This window comes from Stomoxys calcitrans, chromosome 4 (genome assembly GCF_963082655.1).
Source record: "Stomoxys calcitrans chromosome 4, idStoCalc2.1, whole genome shotgun sequence".
NCBI classification, from domain to species: domain Eukaryota; kingdom Metazoa; phylum Arthropoda; class Insecta; order Diptera; family Muscidae; genus Stomoxys; species Stomoxys calcitrans.
In genome coordinates this window covers 31,495,521-31,520,188 of record NC_081555.1, presented here as the reverse complement: position 1 = coordinate 31,520,188, position 24,668 = coordinate 31,495,521, and the positions used below count along the sequence as shown (strand labels likewise).

The 24,668-nt window shown below is 37.7% G+C and overlaps 1 protein-coding gene across 6 annotated transcripts in view; it reads right to left on the bottom strand.

Moving 5' to 3' along the window:
* Window positions 1-1,453: 1,453 nt before the first annotated feature.
* LOC106083916 (rho GTPase-activating protein 190) overlaps window positions 1,454-24,668 on the bottom strand; it is a 39,692-nt gene continuing 16,477 nt past the window's right edge. For 4 of the 6 annotated variants that reach the window (XM_013247228.2, XM_013247229.2, XM_013247231.2 and 1 more), the window contains exons 7-19: window positions 24,094-24,272; window positions 23,767-24,006; window positions 23,626-23,694; window positions 17,841-17,966; window positions 17,680-17,724; window positions 10,389-10,546; window positions 10,072-10,279; window positions 9,783-10,007; window positions 9,664-9,722; window positions 9,213-9,597; window positions 9,012-9,143; window positions 7,266-7,410; window positions 1,454-5,731 (exon numbers count right to left, since the gene is read on the bottom strand). In XM_013247228.2, the coding sequence (XP_013102682.1) occupies window positions 5,533-5,731; window positions 7,266-7,410; window positions 9,012-9,143; window positions 9,213-9,597; window positions 9,664-9,722; window positions 9,783-10,007; window positions 10,072-10,279; window positions 10,389-10,546; window positions 17,680-17,724; window positions 17,841-17,966; window positions 23,626-23,694; window positions 23,767-24,006; window positions 24,094-24,272 (2,170 nt within the window). In that variant the 3' untranslated portion in view covers window positions 1,454-5,532. The remainder of the gene's footprint in view (window positions 5,732-7,265; window positions 7,411-9,011; window positions 9,144-9,212; window positions 9,598-9,663; window positions 9,723-9,782; window positions 10,008-10,071; window positions 10,280-10,388; window positions 10,547-17,679; window positions 17,725-17,840; window positions 17,967-23,625; window positions 23,695-23,766; window positions 24,007-24,093; window positions 24,273-24,668) is intronic. The other 2 variants (XM_013247235.2, XM_013247236.2) reach the window with 2 other exon arrangements.

Sequence of the window (24,668 nt, the reverse complement as noted above, 5' to 3'; positions counted from 1 at the left end):
ATGTATTACTGGTAAAAACTTGGATATTTTACTATTTTTACACTCAACACCGACTAACGGACAGGGGGCCGACGACAAGGATAAACAAATATCCTAATACTAAAACATCAGGTAGTACAGGCAAAGAGACCCAACACAGCCCAACGAAGAGGAACCCGACGACGGAACCATCAACGTCTTTCTCGAAATTAGGTAGGTTAGAATGGATAAAGATCCTAATGCTGAAACTTCATGCAGGGCAGTGACAGAGAACTCAATGCCGCCTAACGCGCAGGGAGCCGACGATGCGACCATAACCTACTCCCAAGAATCCCATTTACTCAAGACTAGTATAGACAAAGATTCTAATATTGGAATATCAGGCAGTGCAGGGACGTTAGACCCAATACAGCCTAAGGAACATGGACCCGATAATGGAACCATTACCGAATTTCTCAAGATTCGGAAGACTAGGATATGCAAAGATACTAATATTAAAACATCAGCGACGGGAAACTCAATCCAGCCTAAAGACCACAAAGCAGACGATGAGACCATCACCCACTCCCAAGAAGCTCATCTAATGGAGGACCAATGATTTTATCCAGATAAACCTCCATCGGAGCGAGACAGCTACTCACGCTCTGATGGAGAAAATCAGCAAGGGCAAGATTCATATTGCCTTAATTCAGGAACCATGGACGACCCGGAACAAAGATTCTGGACTGAACCATATCAACTACCAATTATTCTATGCTAAAACTGGTACTCGGAACTGCGTTATATTTCATAAAAAATTTAAATTATGTATTTTCAATGTCGGTTGCAATAGTGATGAGACAGGGAGACAGTGAAGCATACCTGGCATCACTTTATCTGCCTTTCGACTCTCCGACACCGCCACCTATCGACAATATGGACAACTTGTTCGAAGCAAAAACGAATACGTTGTTGAATGCCGTGATTAGGTCCCCGGATCGTGAGAAGATGAGGCTATTACTGAAAAGAAGTAAGAAGAAGCTAAGTATAGTTTGGACACATTTAAGTCTAGACCTATTTAAGTCAACGCACTCGCTGTAGTACCGAGAGTTTCTTGAAGGATATCACTAAGGTTACGGGAAAACTTCTACTTAACCCCAAAAAATATAAGCATACATGACCACTTTCATAACACTACTGTTTCGGAGACAATACAACACCGAGGCTTATATAAGAACTAAAAATGTTTGCATTTAAGACCGGTACTACGTTAGATTACTTTTTATAGATGATAATTTTTATATTAATAAAAATTAGGAGATTCCCCCACTACTTATGATAAAATTTTAATAAAATTAATCATTGATATTACTTTCAACAAAGTAATCGTGAAAAACATAGGTCTTCAACGGTGGAAAATGAACATAGTACCAGCCATTAGTATTTAATATCATAACTTACATTTTTGCAGTTGTTTACAATAGAAAAACTATAGTTTTGCACAGTTATTTCAAAATTATTTTATTTCTTTACTTCTTCTTGGTTTTTACTCCTCATATACGACGGTCGTTTTTTTTTTTTTGTTATGTTTGTTTCTTTTGTTTTACCTTAGTACACGAACGCATACACAAATGCCACGCATGTATATGCATGAGTGTGTGTATATGAATATCAGAAATGACCGTTAATATCAATTTGCTTTCGTATTTTTTTTTTAATTTTTCGCTTCTTTTTTTTGGGTTCGTTTTTAAAAATATCAATACACCACATCACGTTAATCAGTAGTAAATATATAATATAATATATATATATAATATTAATATTAATATTAGTTATTTAATAATTGGTTGTTTATGCAATAGACACATAGACACTGACATTATACATACAAATTACACTAAATTGTTGTTTTTGTTTCGTCATTTTATAAAATATCTTATTATTTGTAATACCTATTTGTTTTTAATTACTAATAATAATACATATTATTATAATTATTATTATTTTATATTTAAATCAGGAAGATTATGGTGCGTTTTAGACACATTACACATATAGAGAAGTTCATATAAATTATGCAATCATTTGTTTCGTTAATACATTTATGCATGTTTTCGTTTTCGTTTTCTTTTTTTATTCATTTTTTTAGAAATAACACCTTTTATAATATGTTTGTTTTTTTGTTTAACTTAATAGCATTTTAATTTATTACACGAATTTTTAGCATTTTTATAAAACATTATTTTGTGTTTGTTTTTGTTTTGTTTAGAAAATACATTCGAAGAGTTCTAAGGAAAACATATATGGACCACATAACTGTATTTTTTCTTAAAAAAAATGGAGTCAAGTGGGCATGAAAATTAAAAAAATACGAGGCTCTGAAAAAAAATAATAAACTAAAAAAACAAAAAATTATATAAAATAAACTTAAAGAAATTAAAAAAACAAATATAGTTAAAAAAATATTAAAAAAGTCTATGAGTATTAAAATAGATAAAAAATTCGCTATAGAGATGACATAAGTATTAAAAAGGGGAAACCAAAATAAAAACAACAATAAATTTAAATTATAAAATTTAAATATCCGGATTTAGACAATATATGGCATAAATTTCCTTGTTTTATTTTAGTACTATACAGTGCAGTACAGCGAAAATTGTATGGAAATAACACCTATCCAGTACAACGAAAAATCAAAGGAAATCTGCCTTCAGAATTGCCCTGATATGTTTTTCACAATTAAATATGGCCACCCGCAGAAATAACTCTATTATGAATGGCAGAAAAAAATAAATTTTATTTTATACATTTTTAAAATATTTTTACGTTTTTCCTTATTCCTATTTGACAGGTGGGAAAACGCTACTACCAGGACACATTTTTGCGTTTTATTTGTGTCTTTCACGGCTTGTGTATCCAGTACTAAAATAAAACAGCAAATAATAAAATGAAATTTGTAAGGGTCATAATGTTAAATTAAATATTTTACAGTGAAGTCTGGTAACTTTCCGCATTTTAGAAAACAGCTGGTAAACATGCACCAACTCAAAAAAAAAATTGTGGTTTGCGCAATGAACAGAGGGATTAGAGGGCTACGGTTATGCCTGAGATTACGATAGAGGGCTACGGCTATGCCTGATTAGAGGGCTATGCCTGAGATTACGATACAATCAGAGACATTGAAAGGTGATTTTGCATATCGGAAATGCAGCTTGAACCATACAGAAATAATGATGCAAATTTGATACACAACGAAAGCCAGCCAGCCAGCTAAATCAGCGCCTAGGCCATATGTCCATGACGAAAAGATAATGTTCTATATTTGGTGGGATCAGTATCATCCAGCATGGCAACGTTTGGCCAAAAACTATTTGAAACAAGTAAAAGCGTGCTAAGTTCGGCCGGGTCAAATCTTATAAAACCTCCACCATAGATCGCATTTGTCGAGTTCTTTTCCCAATATCTCTTTTTTGGCAAACAAAGGATAAAAGAAAGGAATTGCTATAATATTGGAGCTATATTAAGTTATGGTCCGATTCGGCCCATAATTGAATTGAATGTTGGACACCATAGTGAGGTAATTGTGTAAAATTTTGAGATTTAGACCATGCTGAGCACAGTTCTTCGAAATCATAACCTAACACGTCGTGCAAAATTTCAGCCAAAACAGATAAGAATTGCGGCCTCTAGAGGCTCAAGAAGTCTGGTTATATGGCAGCTATATCAAAATTTCAAGCGGCTAGCTTTACTCCTTCGAAAGATAGCGTGCTTTCGACAGACAGACGGACGGACATGGCTAGATCGACTTAAATTGACATGACTCAAGAATGTATATACATTATGGAGTCTGAGAGGAATATTACGAGGACAAACAGAATGACAAAATTAGTATACCCCATCCCATGGTGGAGGGTATAACTAATTAATTATTAATTTTGCTGGGTTGTAGTCATATATGACTAATAAATCTAAACGTCTAAACAGCCGTATAACCCGCCTTTATATCGTAATGTCATTTTTTATTTTACATTTAGAAAACTGTATGGACGCAAGAGTTGTTTTTTTTACTGAATATTTTCACCTTTTTGGTGGTTAGGGGACAATGTTTACACAAATACCAAAAATTCAATAAAGTAATCTCTCCAATATTCTGCTGAAGATAAAAAAATATTTTAATTTTATTTCAATAAAATTATTAAAACCGTCACTGATGCATTTTTAATAAAAAGTCCAAATAGGTATTCCTTAGCTCTATTTGCTACTTTTGGTAGTTGTGAGAGGAGAGTTAAATATTGAGAAACAATAACAGTGAGTTTTGTAAAAAGTACAATAGCAAGAGTAACAGGTCACAAAATAAATTTCAATTCACAATAGAGAGAGAGAGTGAGACAAACTTTCGGAATAAATAGCTTCTGTTCCTAAGATAAGCTGTTTTCCTATTACAAAATATACATACATACATTGTTTATTGTTGTTGTTGTTGTGCATTCATTCCCTCAAGAAGATATGTAGGGTAAGTTTAAATTTTTGCTATGGTGATAACAACTGGTAAAAATAAAACAAAAAAATCTCTTTAGTGCAAACATTTGATCTTTAAGAGAAATTCTAGATAGATAGTTTTGAAGTAGAAGTTGATGTAAATGTCATAGAAAAAAACTCTATACATGTATGTAGGAAAGTAATACAAATTGACAATACGTTTTTTTCCAATATATTCAATTTATAAATAAGTGATTTTGTATATGTTGTTAAAAAAGCACACATTAATTAATAAGAGTTTACAAGAATGCGAGAGCGTGTAACTCGCATTATGGCTAATTAAAACTTAGGCGGCGGTGGAGGAATTAACCTACATAATATTATATGTTGGAGTTTGATAAAAATCGGTTGGCTTCTTATGAATTAATATTGGCTTCGTTTCAAATCTTCGTTCTCTATCTATGTATGTCTGGCTGTTTTATTATCATTATCATTGTTATTATAATTTTAATTTTTGTGTTTATTTGTATGAATTTCTTTTTTTGCTATCTTTTGGCTTGCCAATTAAGTTTTAAGCTTGATTTGTTTTATTTCCATTTGCTTCTTAATTAAGTTTTTTCTTATTTATTCGGGTTTGTTGCGGTTGTTGTGGTTGCTGTTGTTGTTTTAAATCTCACTTCTGTTTACTACAACTAAAGTTTACTTACGCGATTACACGCGCAAACACACGGAGACATCAATTTACATAGTACAATTAACTAATGAAATACATATTTTTTTTATAATAATAATTTAAAAATCAACTATCAACTAAAAACAATGATTTACACCACACGCACTCATCAAAACCGGAATACACACGTTTTGGTATGTGAGCACAATTACTTTCGATTTCTTTTTCTTTCTTTTTTTTTTTGATCTTTTCTTTCCTTTCATCTCGCTTATATCGAAATTATTTATACTATAAAAAGTATTTTGCTGTTTTTTCTCTTTTTTTGTTTTGTTGTTGTTTTACAACTTAATAACACATAAACACACATACATATATTTATATATATACCGACAAATTAAATAAAGAAAATACTGGGTGTTCATTTATACCATGACAAAAGCGTCTTCTCCACAAAACAGATATGGATATTGATCAATCATTGTTTGTACAATATCTTCTAGGTAAGGACGCAATTGCTCAAAATGGCCCATATCGGTAAAATCGATAGGAATCAAGGTGGGCCACCAGCATATAGCCAAATTTTTACTATCCATGCTATTGAGTTTGGAATTGTCGGAAACTCTGAAATGAAAAATGGCAAAGAGTAGCATTAGTCGAGATATAAGAAAGAGAAACACGCAAAATTTGGTATCCATAGATTCTGCTAAATATCAAGCATCCAAGGCTTAAGATGTCAAATCACCTGAATATTTTACATATATATTAGCCAACCCGGAGAAACGGTATATATGGGAGCTACATTTTTTTAACAAGATCTATTTGGATCATATTTTATGCGGCATTGTTATGCCAAATTTCAGCAATAGTTGGCGAATGCACGAAGACACATAGCCCACAGATAACAAAATCATAAAGATGTGCCGTTCGACTTATTGGCAATTGCAAAGATAAGAAATAAACGAAAAAATTAAGACAACAAGGAAGTTTATCGTACTGTGAATGTCCATTCACAATAGGACATAGAAGATGTTGTGAGTGAACAAAGAAAATTTTGGAAATGAACAAGATGTTTTCAATGTGCTAAAAATGATGTGAATGGATATTTTACATATCATATTTTAGCCAATCCAGAGAAACGGTATATATGGGAGTTTTTTAACAAGATCTAATTGGATCATATTGCATAGTTGTCAAATGCACATAGCCTACAGATGGCAAAATCATATAGATGTGCCGTTAGACGTATTTCTAAAAAAATTAGAAATAAACGAAGAAAATTATGAGAAAAAAGAATTTTGTCCTACAGTGAATGAACAAAGGGCAAGTTGTGAATGGACAAAGAAGATGTTGTGAGTGAACAGAAAATATATTAGAAATGAAGAAGAAGATGTTTTGAATGTGCTCAAAATGTTGTGCACTTTGCATTTAGAATTCGTCTGAAGTGAACGCCTCGGTGCTAAGTCATCGTTATACTCAGTACAGTTTTTCTGTACTTTAAATACACGTGTTTTAATTTACAGTTGGAAACCAACTTCGAAAATATAATCTGGCACATAGAGTCGTACTCTGCAAGATATATTCATTTACAGGTAGTGGCAGTTGCTCAACAACAAAATATTGAGTGCACTATCTGTCAAAATCAGTGATTAATGCAAATCTGATTTTGATTATGTTACTAGTTCGCGCCATTTTTCGTTGTTTGTGTGAGTTATGGTTCTTAACTATAATAAACACACACAACCAAAACTCGTTGACAGATAGTGCACTTCGCCAGAAAAAATTGTACTCAGCTGTTTACGCTACACTACCTGTAAATGAGTAATGAAAGTGATTTAGGTTTTCAACTGTCTTGGAATATTTTTTTGTTTGCTTTAAAACTTTTTAAAAAAGTTTTTTAAATTTTGTTTTGCACTGTTTTTATATTCCCCCATTTTCTTTTTTCTGCTTTCTATTTGTGCCATATTTTTGCTCTTAAGAAAGATACAAAGGGAAATGTAAGATTTCCAATCGTTGCACTTGGAAGCCATTTGTTGTCATTTGCAAGACGATACACTTCTATAATTTACCATCTGTGACATAGCCTTGTGGATTTTTATGGAAATATGGACATAAAAAGGTTTGTTATACTATAGGTAATTACTTTGCTGATACTTACTGCACAAAATGCTGAAATATGTACTTCAATATAGCAAAATTAGCAGGCGGTAATTTTTCCAATAACGTCTTTAAAGCCATTAAACGACAACTTCGATCGGTTTTTACTTCAACATTCACTTTAGAGCCGCACACTGTACGTGAACCTGAAAATAGTAAGAATAAAACAGTTTTTAAAATAAATTATATATTACGGCCCTTGTATTGTACTGACATTCAGAGTAAAAGTATGTCAAAATCTAAATCATTTAATCTGGAAATTCGGTATGTGAAGTAAACTCATAACCTTCAACACTGACAAAAAAATACGATAAAGTTTCTTTCTTTCAACTTTCGACTTTCAACTTCGATGAAACCAACGCACATGACAAAAAAATGGGGAAACAGGCTAAAGACATGGCGTTGCAATAACCAGTCAGGAGTCATATTAGCTGTCCGAAGTGATGTTTCCTCAGCATCAGGATATGCGATGTCCTATTTCGACGGAAAATCTCCGCATGAAAGACGCTACACCCATCCAGAAGCCTGTGTTTTAGCGAGTTTGACTTAAACAGCTGTTAACAACATATGCATACAAAACACAACTAGCATATTACAATAGGTCCGTTCGCGTACTTTTCAAGTACAAATTTGCAGGAGTGTAAGAACAGCCTTTTATTTTGCTGTTTGAATTAAAAAACTGGGTTTCATAAAACCGCTGTACGATGCTGGAAATTTCTGCTCAAAAAACCCCTCCAGCAGAAATTTGCAATCTCTCAATTACCAAACTTTCAAAATTTTTTTCGCTCCCACCTTTTGCTGGCAAATAAAGTACGCGACGACTCTTAGTAACAATTTGAGCAAATTTGCACAAATTGTGAGTATGCAAACACTTTAAGGCTGTGTTGTTGTTGTAGCCACATTTCCATGTGGAGGTGGCGATCCTCGTCAAGCTCCTGTAGGTGAGCAAGCTCATTCCGTTCCAAAGGACCAATAGCCGCGGGAACACTGTGACCTATGATTACTTAAAGGTGCCAATATGTTAGGTTAGGTTGAAAAGAGGGTGCACCTAAGCCAGAAATCGGCTTGTTGTGCGCTCTAAAAACTATAAAGTAACCTCTAAAAAGAAAATTTCAAGTTAGGACTTCCGTTCTAATCCTTAATTGTTTTCAATACCATCCCCCTAAGTTGGTTCATGTCTAGTATTGTGTCCCCACCTTAGTGCCGGTATCTGTTAGACGCGAAAGCCGGGCAATGACAAAGGAAATGCTCCAACGTCTCATCATCTTCCCCGCATGCCCTACACATGCTATCACTTGCCGCACCGATTTTACTTAAGTGAGCCTGTGGTCCTAAAGCCGACAAGCCTTGTCATATCGAGCATAATAGGCACTTAGTATTTGTGCAAGAGCCGGTGCAGCCCGACCTCTCACTGAGACTCTCCGCTCTTAGGCTATGTGTCGATTGATAGCAAAGTTGTAGGGTTTGTAAATATATGACGTTTAGTTCGGTGACTACTTTTTGTGTAGCCCTGGGGCTAGTAAGATTTTTGACAGAAGCAAAGCAAATTTTGACGTTGCCTGAGACTGCCCGGAAGTCGATCCTTTCTCGAAATCATTCCGAAGCCTTCAAGATAGCGAAGACCCCTGCTATCACTTAGCGCCTGCGTGCAATCATTCACCCCGCAGAAGCTACTTGCTTCCAGAGAAGCTTTCTTCCACTTTTAAATAACTGAATTCATTTCATCTCGTTTCATTACTGAACTTACCCGCAACTTCCTCCAATTCCTTTATTATATCCTTGCTAAACAATGGAGGCAATCGTTTTGAGAAAAAATCCTTGAGAGCTGTGGCCACGGCATTGACAGGTATATCCAAAAGTTCAATAACAGTATTGGAATCTACAAAAGCAAACAAAAAGGATTCATTATATATACCTGAAACAATTCAAATCGTGTTCCTGTTCATACCTTCTTCAAACTTTTGAAATAACAAGTCTACATGGGCACGACTGCCCGGAACTCTATATATGCCTTCGGAATCCAGACCTTCTTTTTCTATATATTCTATGCATTTGATTAAAAATATAGGAATTTCCACTTTATCGGAGATCATAAGCTTTTCAAATTGAGATTCAGTGTCGGGGAAACCCTTGGAATTTTGTTTTAATTTACGTTTCAGCTTCTTTTCTTGCTCCTTTTCCTTTTCTTGCAGTTTGCGTAGTCTAGTATTTTCCTCCTTTAGGCGACGCTTTTCAGATTTTTCAAATTCCTTTAAACATTTGGCATTCATGTTGTATTCGTTAAGAGTTTCGGGAGCGCCAAATAAGACAGGGGCATCTGGTACCATGGTGTACTAAAAGGAATGAAGCCCGTTTTTGGTTATGTTTGTTACAAAACTTGTACTCTGTAGATAACTCACCTCTGGCGATTTGTCGGTTTTTATCATATCATTTATAATAGTGGGATCGCCAATTTTTTCTACAAAATTTTGAACATAATAAAATTAAGTTATCCAATTGTTAACTATTATTAACTTACTTTTCTCGGCGGTTACCATTCTTTGATAATGCAATGGTATCTCTGGTGGGCTTACGTATGAACCAAACATAGTAGGTACTCTGGGAGTTTGCACCGGTATGGCAACTTTCTTCTTCTTTGTCTTTTTGTTCACGGGTGGCTTTTTATTGATTTGTTTATAATAGGCATTTTGTTGTCGATTTTTACGCTCTATTGAACTAGCACAACTATCGGATTCGGTACAGTCTGTGGAAATAAATAGAGACCAATGACAGTTTATGAAGCCTGTGTCTAATTGTTTGTGCATTACCTTCATTTTCATAAATTTGTTCATATTCGGCTAACTCCTCAGAGTCCTCCTCATCGCCATCCAACTGAGAATGATCGAATTGTGTATAACGTTTGGAGTCCTTATCGCCACTCTCACAAATAGGCAAATAGGAATCGCCTCCGAAATTCATTTTTGCTACAGCTTCGCTAACTAACTGAAAATTTTTCATATTTAATTTTCCTGGTTGCTGCGGATTTGAGAAAAAAAAGAGCAAACACAATAAACAAATCAAAGGTTTGTTCAGTCATTTTGTTGAGGTTATGGGGGTGTAAAGGGAAATAGAGAGCAATTACTACCTTTAGGGTCTGACTTGGACCTTTTGGACGAATTTTATTCAAATTAGAATCTATATGTCTACGACCAGTTGTATATGCGTGCGTTGAGCCACCAAAATTATTCCAAATGGAATTTTTATTTATATTGCGTCGCCCATCTGTTTTATCATCCAACCATTCTAAAAATTAAAAATAGAAAAAAATATTTAAATTAATAAAAAAAAAAGTTCTCCAGCTACAGTTGTTGTCATTCATCATATCTATTAGGACAAAAGCAATACATATTTCTATATATATAAAAATCTAGTTTCTTCTAATTCATTCCAATAATTAATAATAATTATCTACCCTACATCCAGAACGAAAATTGTACAAATATATACAAAGTGTTCTTATATCTTCTTAATTTTTTTCTCTTTTTTTTTGTTTTTTCAAAAATGGTATACATTTTTTGTTTTGAAAAATGCTTGTTTTCATGCACGATAATTGTCCGACACTTTTTATTGTTTTTTTTTTTAGCAAAATTTATACAAAATTAGTTTTTGATAAAATATATAGAAATAAAACCAAGAACATCTACTAAAAAGGAATACATAATATCGTTAATACAGAAACTTATATGATATTCGAAATAGTTTTGCTTCTTCGAGTATGTTCTTTTCTATATTTAAAAAAAAGCCCAGAAGCAACAAGAAAGCAAATTCCCATTGATTCCCTAATGATTGTATATTCATTCTATTTTTAATGTCTTCGTAGAGTCCATGTTACTTATAAGTTCTTAAACTGTAAATCGACCTCGTTCGCCTAATCACAATATTGTAAAAGAGCGCAAATATTGCACACAATTTGCAGGCTCAAAAAGATGTTTTAATGTAGAGGACAAAAGTTGTATTTACTCTAATGAAAACGTTTACGGGAAAACTACGCAAACACAACTATCTTCTTAATAGAAACAATAATTGTTTTGTTTTATTTTAGTATTATATAGCGCAAATCACGGATAATCGCCTATTATTGGTTGCCCAAAAAGTAATTGCGGATTTTTCATATAGTCGGCGTTGACAAATTTTTTCAACGGCTTGTGATTCTGTAATTGCATTCTTTCTTCTGTCAGTTATCAGCTGTTAAATTTTGTTTACATTTGTTTGTTTGGTGTCAATTTTAATATGGAGCCTACAAGGGAGCATTTTCGTCATATTTTACTTTATTATTTCCGTAAAGGAAAAAACGAGGAGCAGGTTGCTAAAAAGTTACGAGATGTGAATGTTGATAAAGCCTTAAAAGCAAGACAGTGTCAGAATTGGTTTCGCAAATTCCGTTCTGGAGATTTTTCACTTAAAGATGAGCCACGTTCAGGTCGGCCAAATGAAGTTGATGATGAACTAAATCAAAGCATTAATCGAATTGGATCGTCATGTAACTGAGCGTGAGATAGGAGAGAAGTTAAATATACCAAAATCAACCGTTCATTATCACGTAAAAAGTCTTGGACTGGTGAAAAAGCTTGATATTTGGGTACCACATGTATTGAAAGAAATTCATTTAACAAACCGAATCAACGCTTGTGGTATGCACCTTAAACGCAATGAATTCGATCCGTTTTTAAAACGAATCATAACAGGAGATGAAAAATGGATTGTTTACAACAACGTTAGTCGAAAACGATCATGGTCCGAGCATGGTGAACCAGCTCAAACCACTTCAAAGGCTGATATCCACCAAAAGAAGGTTATGCTGTCTGTTTGGTGGGATTGGAAGGGTGTGGTATATTTTGAGCTGCTTCCAAGGAACCAAACGATTAATTCGGATTTTTACTGTCTACAATTGGACAAATTGAATACAGCCATCAAGGAGAAGCGACCAGAATTGGTCAATCGTAAAGGTGTCATATTCCACCAGGACAACGCTAGACCGCACACATCTTTGGTCATTCGCCAAAAACTGAGTGAGCTTAGCTGGGAACTTTTGATGCATCCACCATATAGCCCTGACCTTGCACCATCAGACTACCATTTATTTCGATCTTTGCAGAACTCCTTAAATGGTAAAACTTTCGGCAATGATGAGGCTATAAAATCGCACTTGGTTCAGTTTTTTGCAGATAAAGGCCAGAAGTTCTATGAGCGTGCAATACTAAATTTGCCAGGAAGATGGCAAAAGGTTATAGAACAAAATGGCAATTATATATATGATTAAAGTTCATTCTAAGTTTTATTAAAAATGCATTTACTTTCTTTTAAAAAATCCGCAATTATTTTTTGGGCAGCCCATTTATCGCATGATATCGATAACTATCCAGTACAACTTCTAACAATTATATTCCGTACATCTGACCTGGGATCGAATTACCGCATACGTGATACTTTCGTATCGAATAAAATTTTAACTTGTTGTTGTTGTTGTTGTAGCAGTTTATTGTGTTCTATCTTTCGTCTGCTTAATTCTGTTGAGTGTCAAGACCCACGAACTCTGCGACTAAGATGGGGTGCGTCCACAGGGATCTGGGTCTGGCCGGGGAGTTAAACAGGTGACGTGTATCGTGTGGTCCCTGGTTACAATCGGGACATACATCTTGCACGTCGGCATCAATCCTTGCTCTGTAGGAGTTGAGGCGGCTGGAACGTAATTGAGCCAGAACTACTCTGGTTTGCCGGGGGAGGTCAATTTTTTTAAGGTGCAATCGGTCGTTCTCCAACGACTACATTCATCCGGTAGCCATTTACCACATCCGCTATAGTGTCTGCATGAATGTTGTCTAGACCTGCTTGATATGCCGCTTGATCTAGAGGTTCTGTCTTGTAGCGCTGAACCTCACGTTCTAAACCATGTAGATCTACCTTAAGGCTTCTGGGTGGTGGATGATTTGGATGGTCTCTGCGATAACAGCCCAAAAGGTATTGCTTAGACAGCATGTAGTTATGTCTTCGCACTGGTAGTATCTTTGTCTCCTGATGGAGGTGGTCCACATGAGAACTGAGAAGACAGCCCGTCGCAGTTCGGAGGGCGGCATTCTGGCAGATCTGAATATTATTCCACTGTTGACGAGACCACACTGGCGCTGCATAGCTTACCACAGGCCAGCCAATTGCTTTGTACGTGGTCAACAAGGTTTCTTTGTCTGCACCTCAAGCACTGCCAGCAAGTGACTTGAGGACCTTGTTTCTACTTTTAACTTTGCCGCAAATTGCTGGGGCATGCGGGGAGAATGTGTAAGAGCTGTCAAATGTAATGCCAAGTATTTTGGCACACTTGATGGTCGAAATCCTTTCTCCATCGATCATCACCTCACGCATATTTGTAGTGAACAATGTGGCTGAAGATTTGGTGGCAGATATCTTCAGAATATGAGGCGAGTTCGTTGAAGTAGACCTATCAACCTATCGCAGATGTCAACAATGGGTGGGGGGCCTGATGCCATGATCGTACAATCGTCCGCATATGATACGATCTCTATGACGTCTGGAGAAGGTGGAATGGAGGATAGGTAGAGGTTTAACAGTGCCAGAGATATCACCCCACCTTGGGGAACTCCCTGTTTCACTCTACGGTGCTTCAACTTCTAATGCCTAAATTCTACAAATGACTGGCGACCATACAGATAATTCGCGACCCAGCGTTTCAGGCCTGGCTGGAGGGACGTGTTGGCAATGTCCTCAAATAGCTTGGCATGGCTGACCGTGTCGAATGCCTTCGATAGGTCCAGTGCCACGAGGACCGTCCTATCACATGGCCTAGACTGATTAAAGCCACGGCAAATGTGTGCGGTGATGGCATGCAAAGCTGTTGATGTGCTATGCAGTCTTCCAAATCCATGTTGATGCTCGGCGAATGGAAATTCTTCTACGAGGCTCTGGAGGAGTAATGCCTCAAGCGTCTTTGCTACTGGTGAGAGAAGGGAGATCGGTCTGTACGACTCCCCCAAACTCGGGTCCTTCAGTAGCGGGATCACTCTGCCCATTTTCCAGACATCGGGAACTATAAGAGTGTTCAAAGACAGGTTGAGGACAGTAGTAAGGTACTCAACTCCAGGTGAATGCAGATTCTCCAACATCAATTTAGAGATTCCGTCGGGGCCCAACGCCGTAGATGATATGGCGCCACGGATGACATTCGTAACTTCGCCCACGGTAAATTGTGATGGCTGTCCACCTGCTCGAAGACCACGGCAAATAGCTCTCCTCCTTGCCCTGTCACTCTCGGGATGCACAATAAATTGACGGTTAAACAACCTGGCACCTGGCAAATGGCTCTCCTCCTTGCCCTGTCACTCTCGGGATGCACAATAAATTGACGGTTGAACAACCTGGCACATCTCTTCGAATCAGTCACGGTTACTTCGCCAAAAGTGACTGAGGTACTGTCATTCCGTCTACCGGGGTTCGAGAGTGACTTAACAGTAGACCACAGCTTGCCTAAACCGTTGCCTAAGTTACATTGCTCCAAGTGTTCTAGCCACAAATTCCGCCCTAGTATAATGGGGTTGCTATTTGTGTGAAAGTTGCATTGTTTTACTTTCAAGCTATCTAAGAGGTCACTCAGGCACAAAGGGTAAAATGTCCGACAAATGCTCTCAACGTCTGGGTTCAAATCCTGACGAGAACATTTGAAAAAAAATTTTTCCCCTTCTAATGCAGGCAACATTTGCGAGGCATTAACCCATGAATTGACTTCTCTTCAAAAAGTTGTCGCCCTGCGGCACGCCGTTCAGACTCGGCTAACAAAAAAAAGCTCCTATCATTGAGATTAAAAACTTGAATGGGACAGCACTCATTATACCCTCTCGAGGTGTTATTCTGTTTGTAACACCTCGAAATATGCGTCTAAGACCCCATAAAGTATATATATTCTTGATCGTCATGTCATTTTAAGCCGATCTAGTCCGTCCGTCTGTCTGTCGAAAGCACGCTAAATTTCGAAGGAGTAAAGCTAGCCGCTTGAAATTTTGCACAAGTACTTTTTGTTAGTGTAGGTCGGTTAAGATTGTAAATGGGCCAAATCGGTCCATGTTTTGATATAGCTGCTATATAACCCGATCTTGGGTCTTGACTTTTTGAGCCTCTAGAGGGCGCAATTATTATCCGATTTGACGTGGTGTTTTGGTATCACTACCAATAACTGTGCTAAGTATGGTTGAAATCGGTTCATAACCTGGTATAGTTGCCATATAAACCGATCTGGGATCTAAACTTCTTCAGCTTTAAGGGGGCGCAATTGTTATCCGATTTGGCTGTAGTTTTGCACATGGTGTTTTGGTATCATTTCCAATAACTGTGCTAAGTCTGGTTGAAATCGGTTCATAACCTGGTATAGCTGCCATATAAACCGATCTGGGGTCTTGACTTCTTCAGCCGCTGGAGAGCGCAATTCTCGTCCGCTTTGGCTGAAATTCTGCACAAGTTGTTTTGCTACGACTTCCAACAACTGTGCTAAGTATGCCGCAAATCGGGTCATAACCTGATATAGCTGCCATATAAACCGATCTGGTTTCTTAACTTCTTCAGCTTTTAGGGGGCGCAATTCTTATCCGATTTGGCAGAAATTTTGTACAACGGCTTCTCCTATGACCTTCAACATACGTGTTCAATATGGTCTGAATCGATCTATAGCTTGATACGGCTCCCATATAAACCGATCTCCCGATTTTGCTTCTTGAGCCCAAGGCGCAATTCTTATCCGAATGAATTGAAATATTACCCAATGACTTCTACAATGTTCAGCATTCAATTCATTTATGGTCCGAATCGGACTACAACTTGATATAGTTCCAAAAGCATAACAGTTCTTTTTCATTATTCTTTGTATGCCTAAAAAGAGATACCGCGCAAAGAACACGACAAATGCGATCCATGGTGGAGGGTATATAAGATTCGGCCCGGCCAAACTTAGCACTCTCTTACTTGTTTTTTTTTTTTCAAGTAACCAACAGGCAGGCGATGTCCCCTGTATATGCAGTGCATTGCGTTGGCAATTAGGAAAGTTAAGGGTTGGAGGGGGGAAAGAGGGAGTTGTATTTTTTTGATATCCCTCTTAAATTTCTGAACGTCAATGTCGGTGGGAAAGAGATTAGCCGGAAGTCGATTCCACATACGAATGGTTCGGGCGAAAAATGCATTTTCTCGGTAATGCATGGTTCAGTCGACTGGCCAATCGGGTGTGAGTTCCTGCTGAACATCCTAACGTCAGGACGAATATACCTGGAACACATGCCATGAAAATAACGATAGAGCAATACAACGCTACCCACATTTCGACGATGTTCAAGAGAAGAAATAGCGTTGAATACCCTACTGTCCCCAATCAACACCATCGCTCTCCGTTGAAACCGGTCAAGTAGCTCCAAGGATGATTTTGGAGCTCCTGCCCATATATATGAGAGTTATATTCCATCCTCGGCCTGATGTAGGTAGTATAGTATATTGAGAAGATCAGAAGAGGTGAAATATTTCTTGTGCCGCTTAAGAAAGCCCCAACACTTGAAGGCTTCTTTCAACACTTCGAATACGTTTTTTGGCCAACGAACATCACATTGCATCTTTATGCCCAGAACATCAAGAGCATCTGAGTGCTCAATATCTATACCGTGTTGCATCTTCATGCCCAGAACATCAATATCTATACCGTCGATAGATATCGACGATTGTAGTGGGTCAGTGAATCGCTTGTGTGACAAGAAACAGCACTGCGTCTCCTGTGCGTTAAACTCTACCCTGTTCTGTGTAAAGTTTGCCTCCTGTTCCTTAATGAAATGCTCGTGGACAAATTTGGATTTTACAATATTATCCCAGGCAAATCAGATGTACTGGATAGAATTTAGGTGCAAGTTAGAGATACTTAGTTTTTATTATCCACATCAGGTGATAACAGAAGATGACACGTAATTTGCACTGTATGATACTACAATAAAATAAAATAAGACTTGTACATGTGTATAAAGAAAACCAATTGCTATCGAGTATGGTCTGTGTAAGACATCATTTGGCAGCTCTGCAAGCTAGTAATAAAATGTACCTCAAGCTAAATCATAGTCCGGGTTATTCGCAATTTAACACGAATCAATAGTCGATATTTTATTTTTCCTTTTTTCTATAAGCAATATGGTATTGAAAGCATTGCAGTATGCAAAATTTGGAGTTTCTAGTGCTAATCAAGAAAGTGCATTGCGTACAAAAAACAAACAAAAAGTTGTAACAAAATGAAAATTTGTTTTTTGGGGGGAATTTAAAACGTGCGTTTGGATTCAACATAAGATGAAAGAAAATAAACGCAAAAAAATGAATGGCATGAAAAACTTCTAGAAATGACAATTAGTAACCTGCATCATGGGTAGCCAATGAATCCTTTGACCCGCTTACATCCGCTGCTTATGAAAATTATTTGTTTGTGAAAAAAGAAATGAATGAAAAATATAAAGAAATTAAATAATTGGTAAATTTTGCTAAAAATTATTTCAGTTGAATGAAAACGATTTATTACATGTTATTTCTTCCAAACTAGACTCGGAAGCTGAAACAAATTGGCTCTTATATGAGCATGTAATGAGCTGATGATCTGGAGGAGCTGGCTCTGGAGGAGTTGTTGGAGGTGGAAATATCTGGAATCCTTTATGATAATTACATATTAGTTTGGTTTTTGTTTTCGTATTCTTTTTTTTGTTTTTGTTTTTGGTTTGCTATTTGTTTGTTTGCTTAAAATAAGGGAATGCCTGAATACTATCTAGAATATTAAGAAGCTACAGGTGATATTGTGTAGTAGAAACAAAAACAAAAAACAATTTCAAAAAAGTATCACAACTAAAACATAAACTTGTAGGATTCTTAAGCAAGGACCCAACATTCTGGATGAAGGGTTTAAGACAAAATGCATTTTCATATATTTAAATTTATATACATACATACATATATATATTCTTATATAAGAGTACTTACATATAATAATACGATAATACTGTCAACCATTTCATAAGAATTGGAATCAATAAATTTCTTTGTATAGGTTTTATCATATGCATTTCAGACAATACAAGTATTGTAGTTACAGGCGTAATTGGTATTATGTATTAAGGATTTTTTATCCAAAATTAAATTTGTTTTAGTAAAATGTTGTTTTATACCCTCCACCATAGGAGAGGGTATACTAATTTCGTCATTCAGTTTTTAACTCATCAAAATATTGAACTGAGACCCAACAAAGTAGGTATATATTCCTAATCCTCTTGATATTCTGAGTCGATTTAGGGCTGTCCCTCCATCCGACTGTCTGTTTGTCGAAAGAGTAAAACTGGGAGCTTGAAATTTTGAAACAAATACTTCTTATTAGTGTAGGTTGGTTGGGCTAAATCGGTCCATGTTTTGAATAGTTTCCATGTAGTAAACCAATATCCTGATTTGAATTCTTGAGCCTCTAGAGGGCGCATTTTTTTATCCCATATTGCTAGAGATGGGTTTCTACCAGGTAAATACCTTGGGTATTTTTAATTTTGCAGATATCTTGAGTATAAAAAAACTGTTCCAAACAATTTTTAATGATTTCGTATTCTTTGTATATAAACCTGACCTTCTAATCTCATAAAGTCAGATTTTAGTTTTATATAGGCGCCGCTATATAGACCGATCTTCAGACTTAAAGTCTTGAGGCAATAAATTCGTCATTTTTCACCTTATTTCGATAAGAGGTCTATCGAAACTCACTGTTTCAAATTTCACCAAAATCGGATATAAAATGCTCATTTTATGGCCTCAATACTCTATATCGGGAGATCGGTCTATATGGCAGCTATATCCAAATATGGTCCGATCTGGGTGATATTCAACAAAAAGGTTTAGAGGGGTACCATAACTCGCTGTGCCAAATTTCATTGAAATAGGATGAAAAATGCTCCTTTTATAGGCTCATTACTCAATATCAGGAGATCGGTATATATGGCAGCTATATCCGAACATGATCCGATCTGTACCACATTTGACAGGGGTCTGCCAGAACGCAATGTGCCAAATTTCATCGAATTCGGGTAATCAATCGATCTTTTGTGGCCTCAATACCCTATGTTGGGAGATAGGGTGGTCGGTCTATAGGGCAGCTATATCCAAATATAGTCCGATCTGAACCACACTTCACAGAAATGGGTAGGGATTTATCAGAAATCACTGTGCCAAATTTCATCGAAATTGAATGAAAAATGACCAATTTATTGCCTTAAGACATTAAGTCTGGAAGTCGGTCTATATAGCGGCTATATATAACTTAAATCCGATTATATGAGATTAGAAGCTCGGGTTTATATACAAAGAATACGAAATCATCAAAAATGGTTTGGAAAATATTTTTATACCAAAAAATTTCTTTTGGGTATGTGGAAATATTGCCCATGAACATTCCACTAAGGAACAGGGGCAAACTTCTCACATATCAATGAGTGCAGTCCGATTCAAGTTTTAAGCTCAATGATAAGGGGCCTCCTTTTTATAGCCGAGTCCGAACGGCGTGCCGCAGTGCGACACCTCTTTTCAGACAAGTTTTATATGGCATAGTACCTCACAAATGTTGCCAGCATTAGGAGGGGAAAACCACCGTTGAAAATTTTGTCTGATGGTCTCGCCAGGATTCGAACCCAGGCGTTCAGCGTCATAGGCGGACATGCTAACCTCTGCGCTACGGTGGTTTGGGTATAAATGGATAAATACCCGGGTAAATACCTTTTGGGTATTTACCCATCGCCCATCTCTACATATGGCTGAAATTTTGCTTCTAGAATTTTGTTTTGACTTCCTACAACACGCTCCACAACGGTCCTAACCGATCTCCCGAATACAATTCCGTGCAGTAAAGACCCATCTCACCTGCGCCTGGCGCCAGTAACCCCAACACGGAGTGGTTGGGGATAGCAGTCAGGTCCGGTACTGCGGATATAGAGCTATACGATGTGTACATACCGCCGCAGTTAATGGCCAAGCTTACAAGCCCGGCATAAGTGGGCTACTGTCTGGCCATAATCATCTGGTTCTAGGAGACTTTAATGCGCATCACATTTCATGGCATTCTCCCCTAAGTAACGACCATCTGGGTATAGCTTGGGCAGACCAGATTGAAGGCTCCACGTTTTGTGCTATGAATGAGGATACCGCCACTGGCTTTACGAGGAGTTGCAGCAGGTCACCAGACATTTCCATTGCATACCCTGATCTCCTGAGTGACGTATCCTGACAAGCCTCATTTCTTTGGGGTCAGACCACCTAACCAAAATTCCCACCAACGACTGACCACCCTCTCAGTGCCGGACGTTGATCAATCACAAGAAGACCGATTGGGTCGGCCTTAGAGAGTACACCAATCTCTGCTTCAGTGAACTGACACCTCCTTCGAATGTGCTAGTTGCCGACAGGAAATTTCGAGACATCATTAACGCAGCAGCCGCTCGCTTTATACCAGCCGGTCGAATACCCCAAGTGTGGCCCGATTGGGGTGGGAATGTCCACGGATGCGACGAATGACTGCATCCGTGGTCTGCGAGCAACCACAATTTATCGTTGGCGAAGTTACGAATGTCATCCGTGGCGCCAAATCATCCAAGGCGTTGGGCTCTGACAAAATCTCTACACTGATACTGAAGAATCAGGATCTGCCTGGAGTGGAATACCTTAAAACTGTCCTCAACCTGTCTTTGAACACTCTTATAGTTCCCGATGTCTGGAAGATAGGCAGAGTGATCCCGCTACTGAAGCCTGGAAAGGATTCGAGTTTGGGGGAGTCGTACAGACCGATCTCCCTTCTCTCACCAGTAGCAAAGACGCTTGAGGCATTACTCCTCCAGAGCCTCGTAAGAGAATTTCCATTCGCTGAGCATCAACATGGATTTCGAAGACTGCATAGCACAACAACTGTTTTGCATGCCATCAACGCACACATTTGCTGTGGCTTCAATCAGCCCAGGCCATGTAATAGGACGGACCTCGTGGCATGGAACCTATCGAAGGCATTCGACATGGTTCGCCATGCCAAACTATTTGAGGACATCGCCAATACGTACCTCCAGCCAGGCCTGAAACGCTGGATTGCGAATTATCTGTGTGGTCGCCAGTCTTTTGCGGAACTTAGGCATAAAAAGCGCAGCATCGCAGAGTAAAACAGGGGTTTCCCCAAGGAGGGTTGATATCTCCGGCACTGCTTAAACTCTACCTATCCTCCAGCATTGTTAACCACGTATAAAGCAATTGGCCGGTCTGTGTTCAGTTATGCAGCGCCAGTCTCGTCGGCTCTGTGACACGCAGTGGACTAATATTCAGATCTGTCAGAATGCCGCCCTTCGAACTGCGATCTCATATGGATCACTTTCATCAAGAGACAAAAATTTTACCAGTGCGAAAATATAACTTCATGCTGTCTAATGCTGTTATCGCATAGACCATCCAAATCATCATCTTGTGATTGGTATCCACCGCCCAGAAGCCTTAAGATAGATCTACATGCTCTAGAGCGTGAGGTTCAGCGTTACAAGAGAGAACCTCTAGATCATGCGGCATATCAAGCGATTCTAGACAACATTCATGCAGACACGGAAGCGGATGTGGTGAATAGCTCCCGGATGAATGTAGTCCTTGGAGAACGACCGCCTCCCATTGCACCTGAAGAAATTAACCTCCCCCGGCAAAACAGAGCAGTTCTGGCTAAATTACGTTGCGGCAAATGCAGCCGCCTCAACTCCTACAAAGCAAGGATTGATGCCGACGTGTAAGATGTATGTCGAGATTGTGACCTGGGATCACACGACACACGTCACCTGTTTAACTGCCCAGCCAGACCCACTCGACTCAGACCCAGATTTCTCTGGACGCACTCCATCTTAGTCGCAGAGTTTCTGGATCTTTACATTCAACAGAATCAAGCAGACGAAAGATAGAACACAACGACCTAGCCATGTGCGTCCCACCGTCTGTCTGTGGAATTCACTCTATAGTCTTTAAAAATAGAGATATTAGGCTAACATTTTGCACAGATTCCTTTTTTTTGTCCATAGGCAGGTTATGTTCAAAGATGATATAGTCCGATCTGCCGATTCAAGGTCTAAGGACCATTAAAGCCACATTTAATATCCAATTTCCCTGATATTTGAGACAGTGAGTTGTCAAACCCAATGGCAGCCGCATGTACTTACCGGATTGATCCGATGAAATCCGATGCATCGCCAAGGGCTACCGCCTCAGTGTACAACACACTGCTACAACAACAGTGAGTTGTGGTGGGCCCCACGACATTCGTGTTCAATATGTCCCGGTCGGTCTATATGTGGATAAGGTTAGGTTAGGTTTTAGTGGCAGTCTGCCATCACACTCACTTAGACGTTTTCGTCCATTGTGATACCACAGGAACAGAAGAAGAAAGATGCCTTCTAGTTCCCAATAACTTGCGAATGTTCACATCCTCTAAATCATACAGCTTCTCAAAGAAATCAGAACCTAAATTGGAACTCCTTCTAACTGCTAGTGCGAGAGACACACACAAATGGTGTTCATTGAGGTCTCTTCTTCCTCGATGTCTCTACAGCTTCTGTAAAAGTCGTTGCAGGCAACCTTCAGTCTGTCAGCATGTTTTCCGATTAGACAGTGACCTGCCAGGACGGACACAATGACTGAGACGTCTGTTCTAGCCAATGACAGCAAAGCAGTAGACCTCTTCAAGTCTAGATGAGGCCACATAGTTTTGGAATTCTCACAGCCCCCTCTTTGTGACCATCTATCATTCGTTGCCCTTCGGGCCTGGTCCTGAAAACTTAGGTGATGCAATACTCCTCTTTGGGTTGTCCCTCTGCTGACCCATCTTTGTAGATCTAGAGAGCCCAAGATCCTATCTAGCGAACATACGACATTAATAATTGAACATTCAGTTGCAAAAATAATTAAGAATCAAAAATATAACATAAATCATTTGTAATACAAAATCTAGCAGAATGAATCCTGGCCATTTCTTGCATGAAATCCGATATAACAAGTCTACCACAATAATAAGCACTTGTCATACACACTTATATGGGGCTTGCCAAGATTGGTGTTATTATAGGAAGGGAATTTAATATATCAAGTTATGATGATGTTCAACGAATAATTAGGCGATATGACAAAATGAAAATGTTATTTTGTTAAGTTTTGTTTTGTTAGGTTTACTCTTAAGTGAAAATGGCATAAGAAATACATAGTGGACATAATAGCGGACAATGATACAGCTACTTTTGATATTCGTATGAAATGGTTAGAAAGTTATCACTTACTCTGATGGACCATTTTTGGTTTTTCGTTGCTTTCTTCGTAGATTTCATCTAAAGATATGTCTCTTTCTTCTAGACATAAAAAAAGAGAAAATTTTTTATAGCACATATATTAATGATTATTTTTTAATTCAAAGGAATTACCATTTAATGAGTTTAGAGAACGTGTAGGAAGCATTTCGTAGTTTTCGCTGCCGGAGCCATCCGTACCTAAGGTACTCGATAACATATAGCTTTCATGTCGCGGTGGTGGTCTGGGCAACTTAACCGAGTTCTCAAGTGTGCCCTCGCCTGAATCCAATGTAATTGACTCTTCGACGTGTAGATTTTCTACATCATATTTGTTATCCCAAGCATTTTTCAAAAATGGACTATAGAAAGCAACTGTAAAACATAGGGAATAGCAAGAACATTAGACATTTCATGGTTTCTTTGATGGAATGACATAATCGGGATGTGTGTGTTGCTTACATTTTACATATTGATCCGCTGAGAATGTCATAAAGCTTGCTTTGTAACGATCTGCCAAAGAATTACCTTCGGTTATAAGAAATTGACACAGTTCACTGCTGAAAAATGCATTAGCTCCTCCACTTTCGGTAATCGCTATAATCTGCAAAGGTATATTGGCATTTTGCGATACCAAGACACTGTAAAACAGAGAGAAAAACAAAAAAAAAGTTGTCATAATCTGAAGAAATAATGGGTCGATTGTTAATTGCAAGCCAACTTAGGTTGAGTTGCTGACGATCAGATTTATTTTCCATGGCTGTATTAAACTACATATTGGGTTGCCCAAAAAGTAATTGTCGGTAATATAGTAGTAATATAGTCGGCGTTGACAAATTTTTTCAACGACTTGTGACTCTGTAATTGCATTCTTTCTTCTGTCAGTTATCAGCTGTTACTTTTAGCTTGCTTTAGAAAAAAAGTGTAAAAAAAGTATATTTGATTAAAGTTCATTCTAAGTTTTATTAAAAATACATTTACTTTCTTATAAAAAAATCCGCAATTACTTTTTGGGCAACCCAATATATACTCTTTAC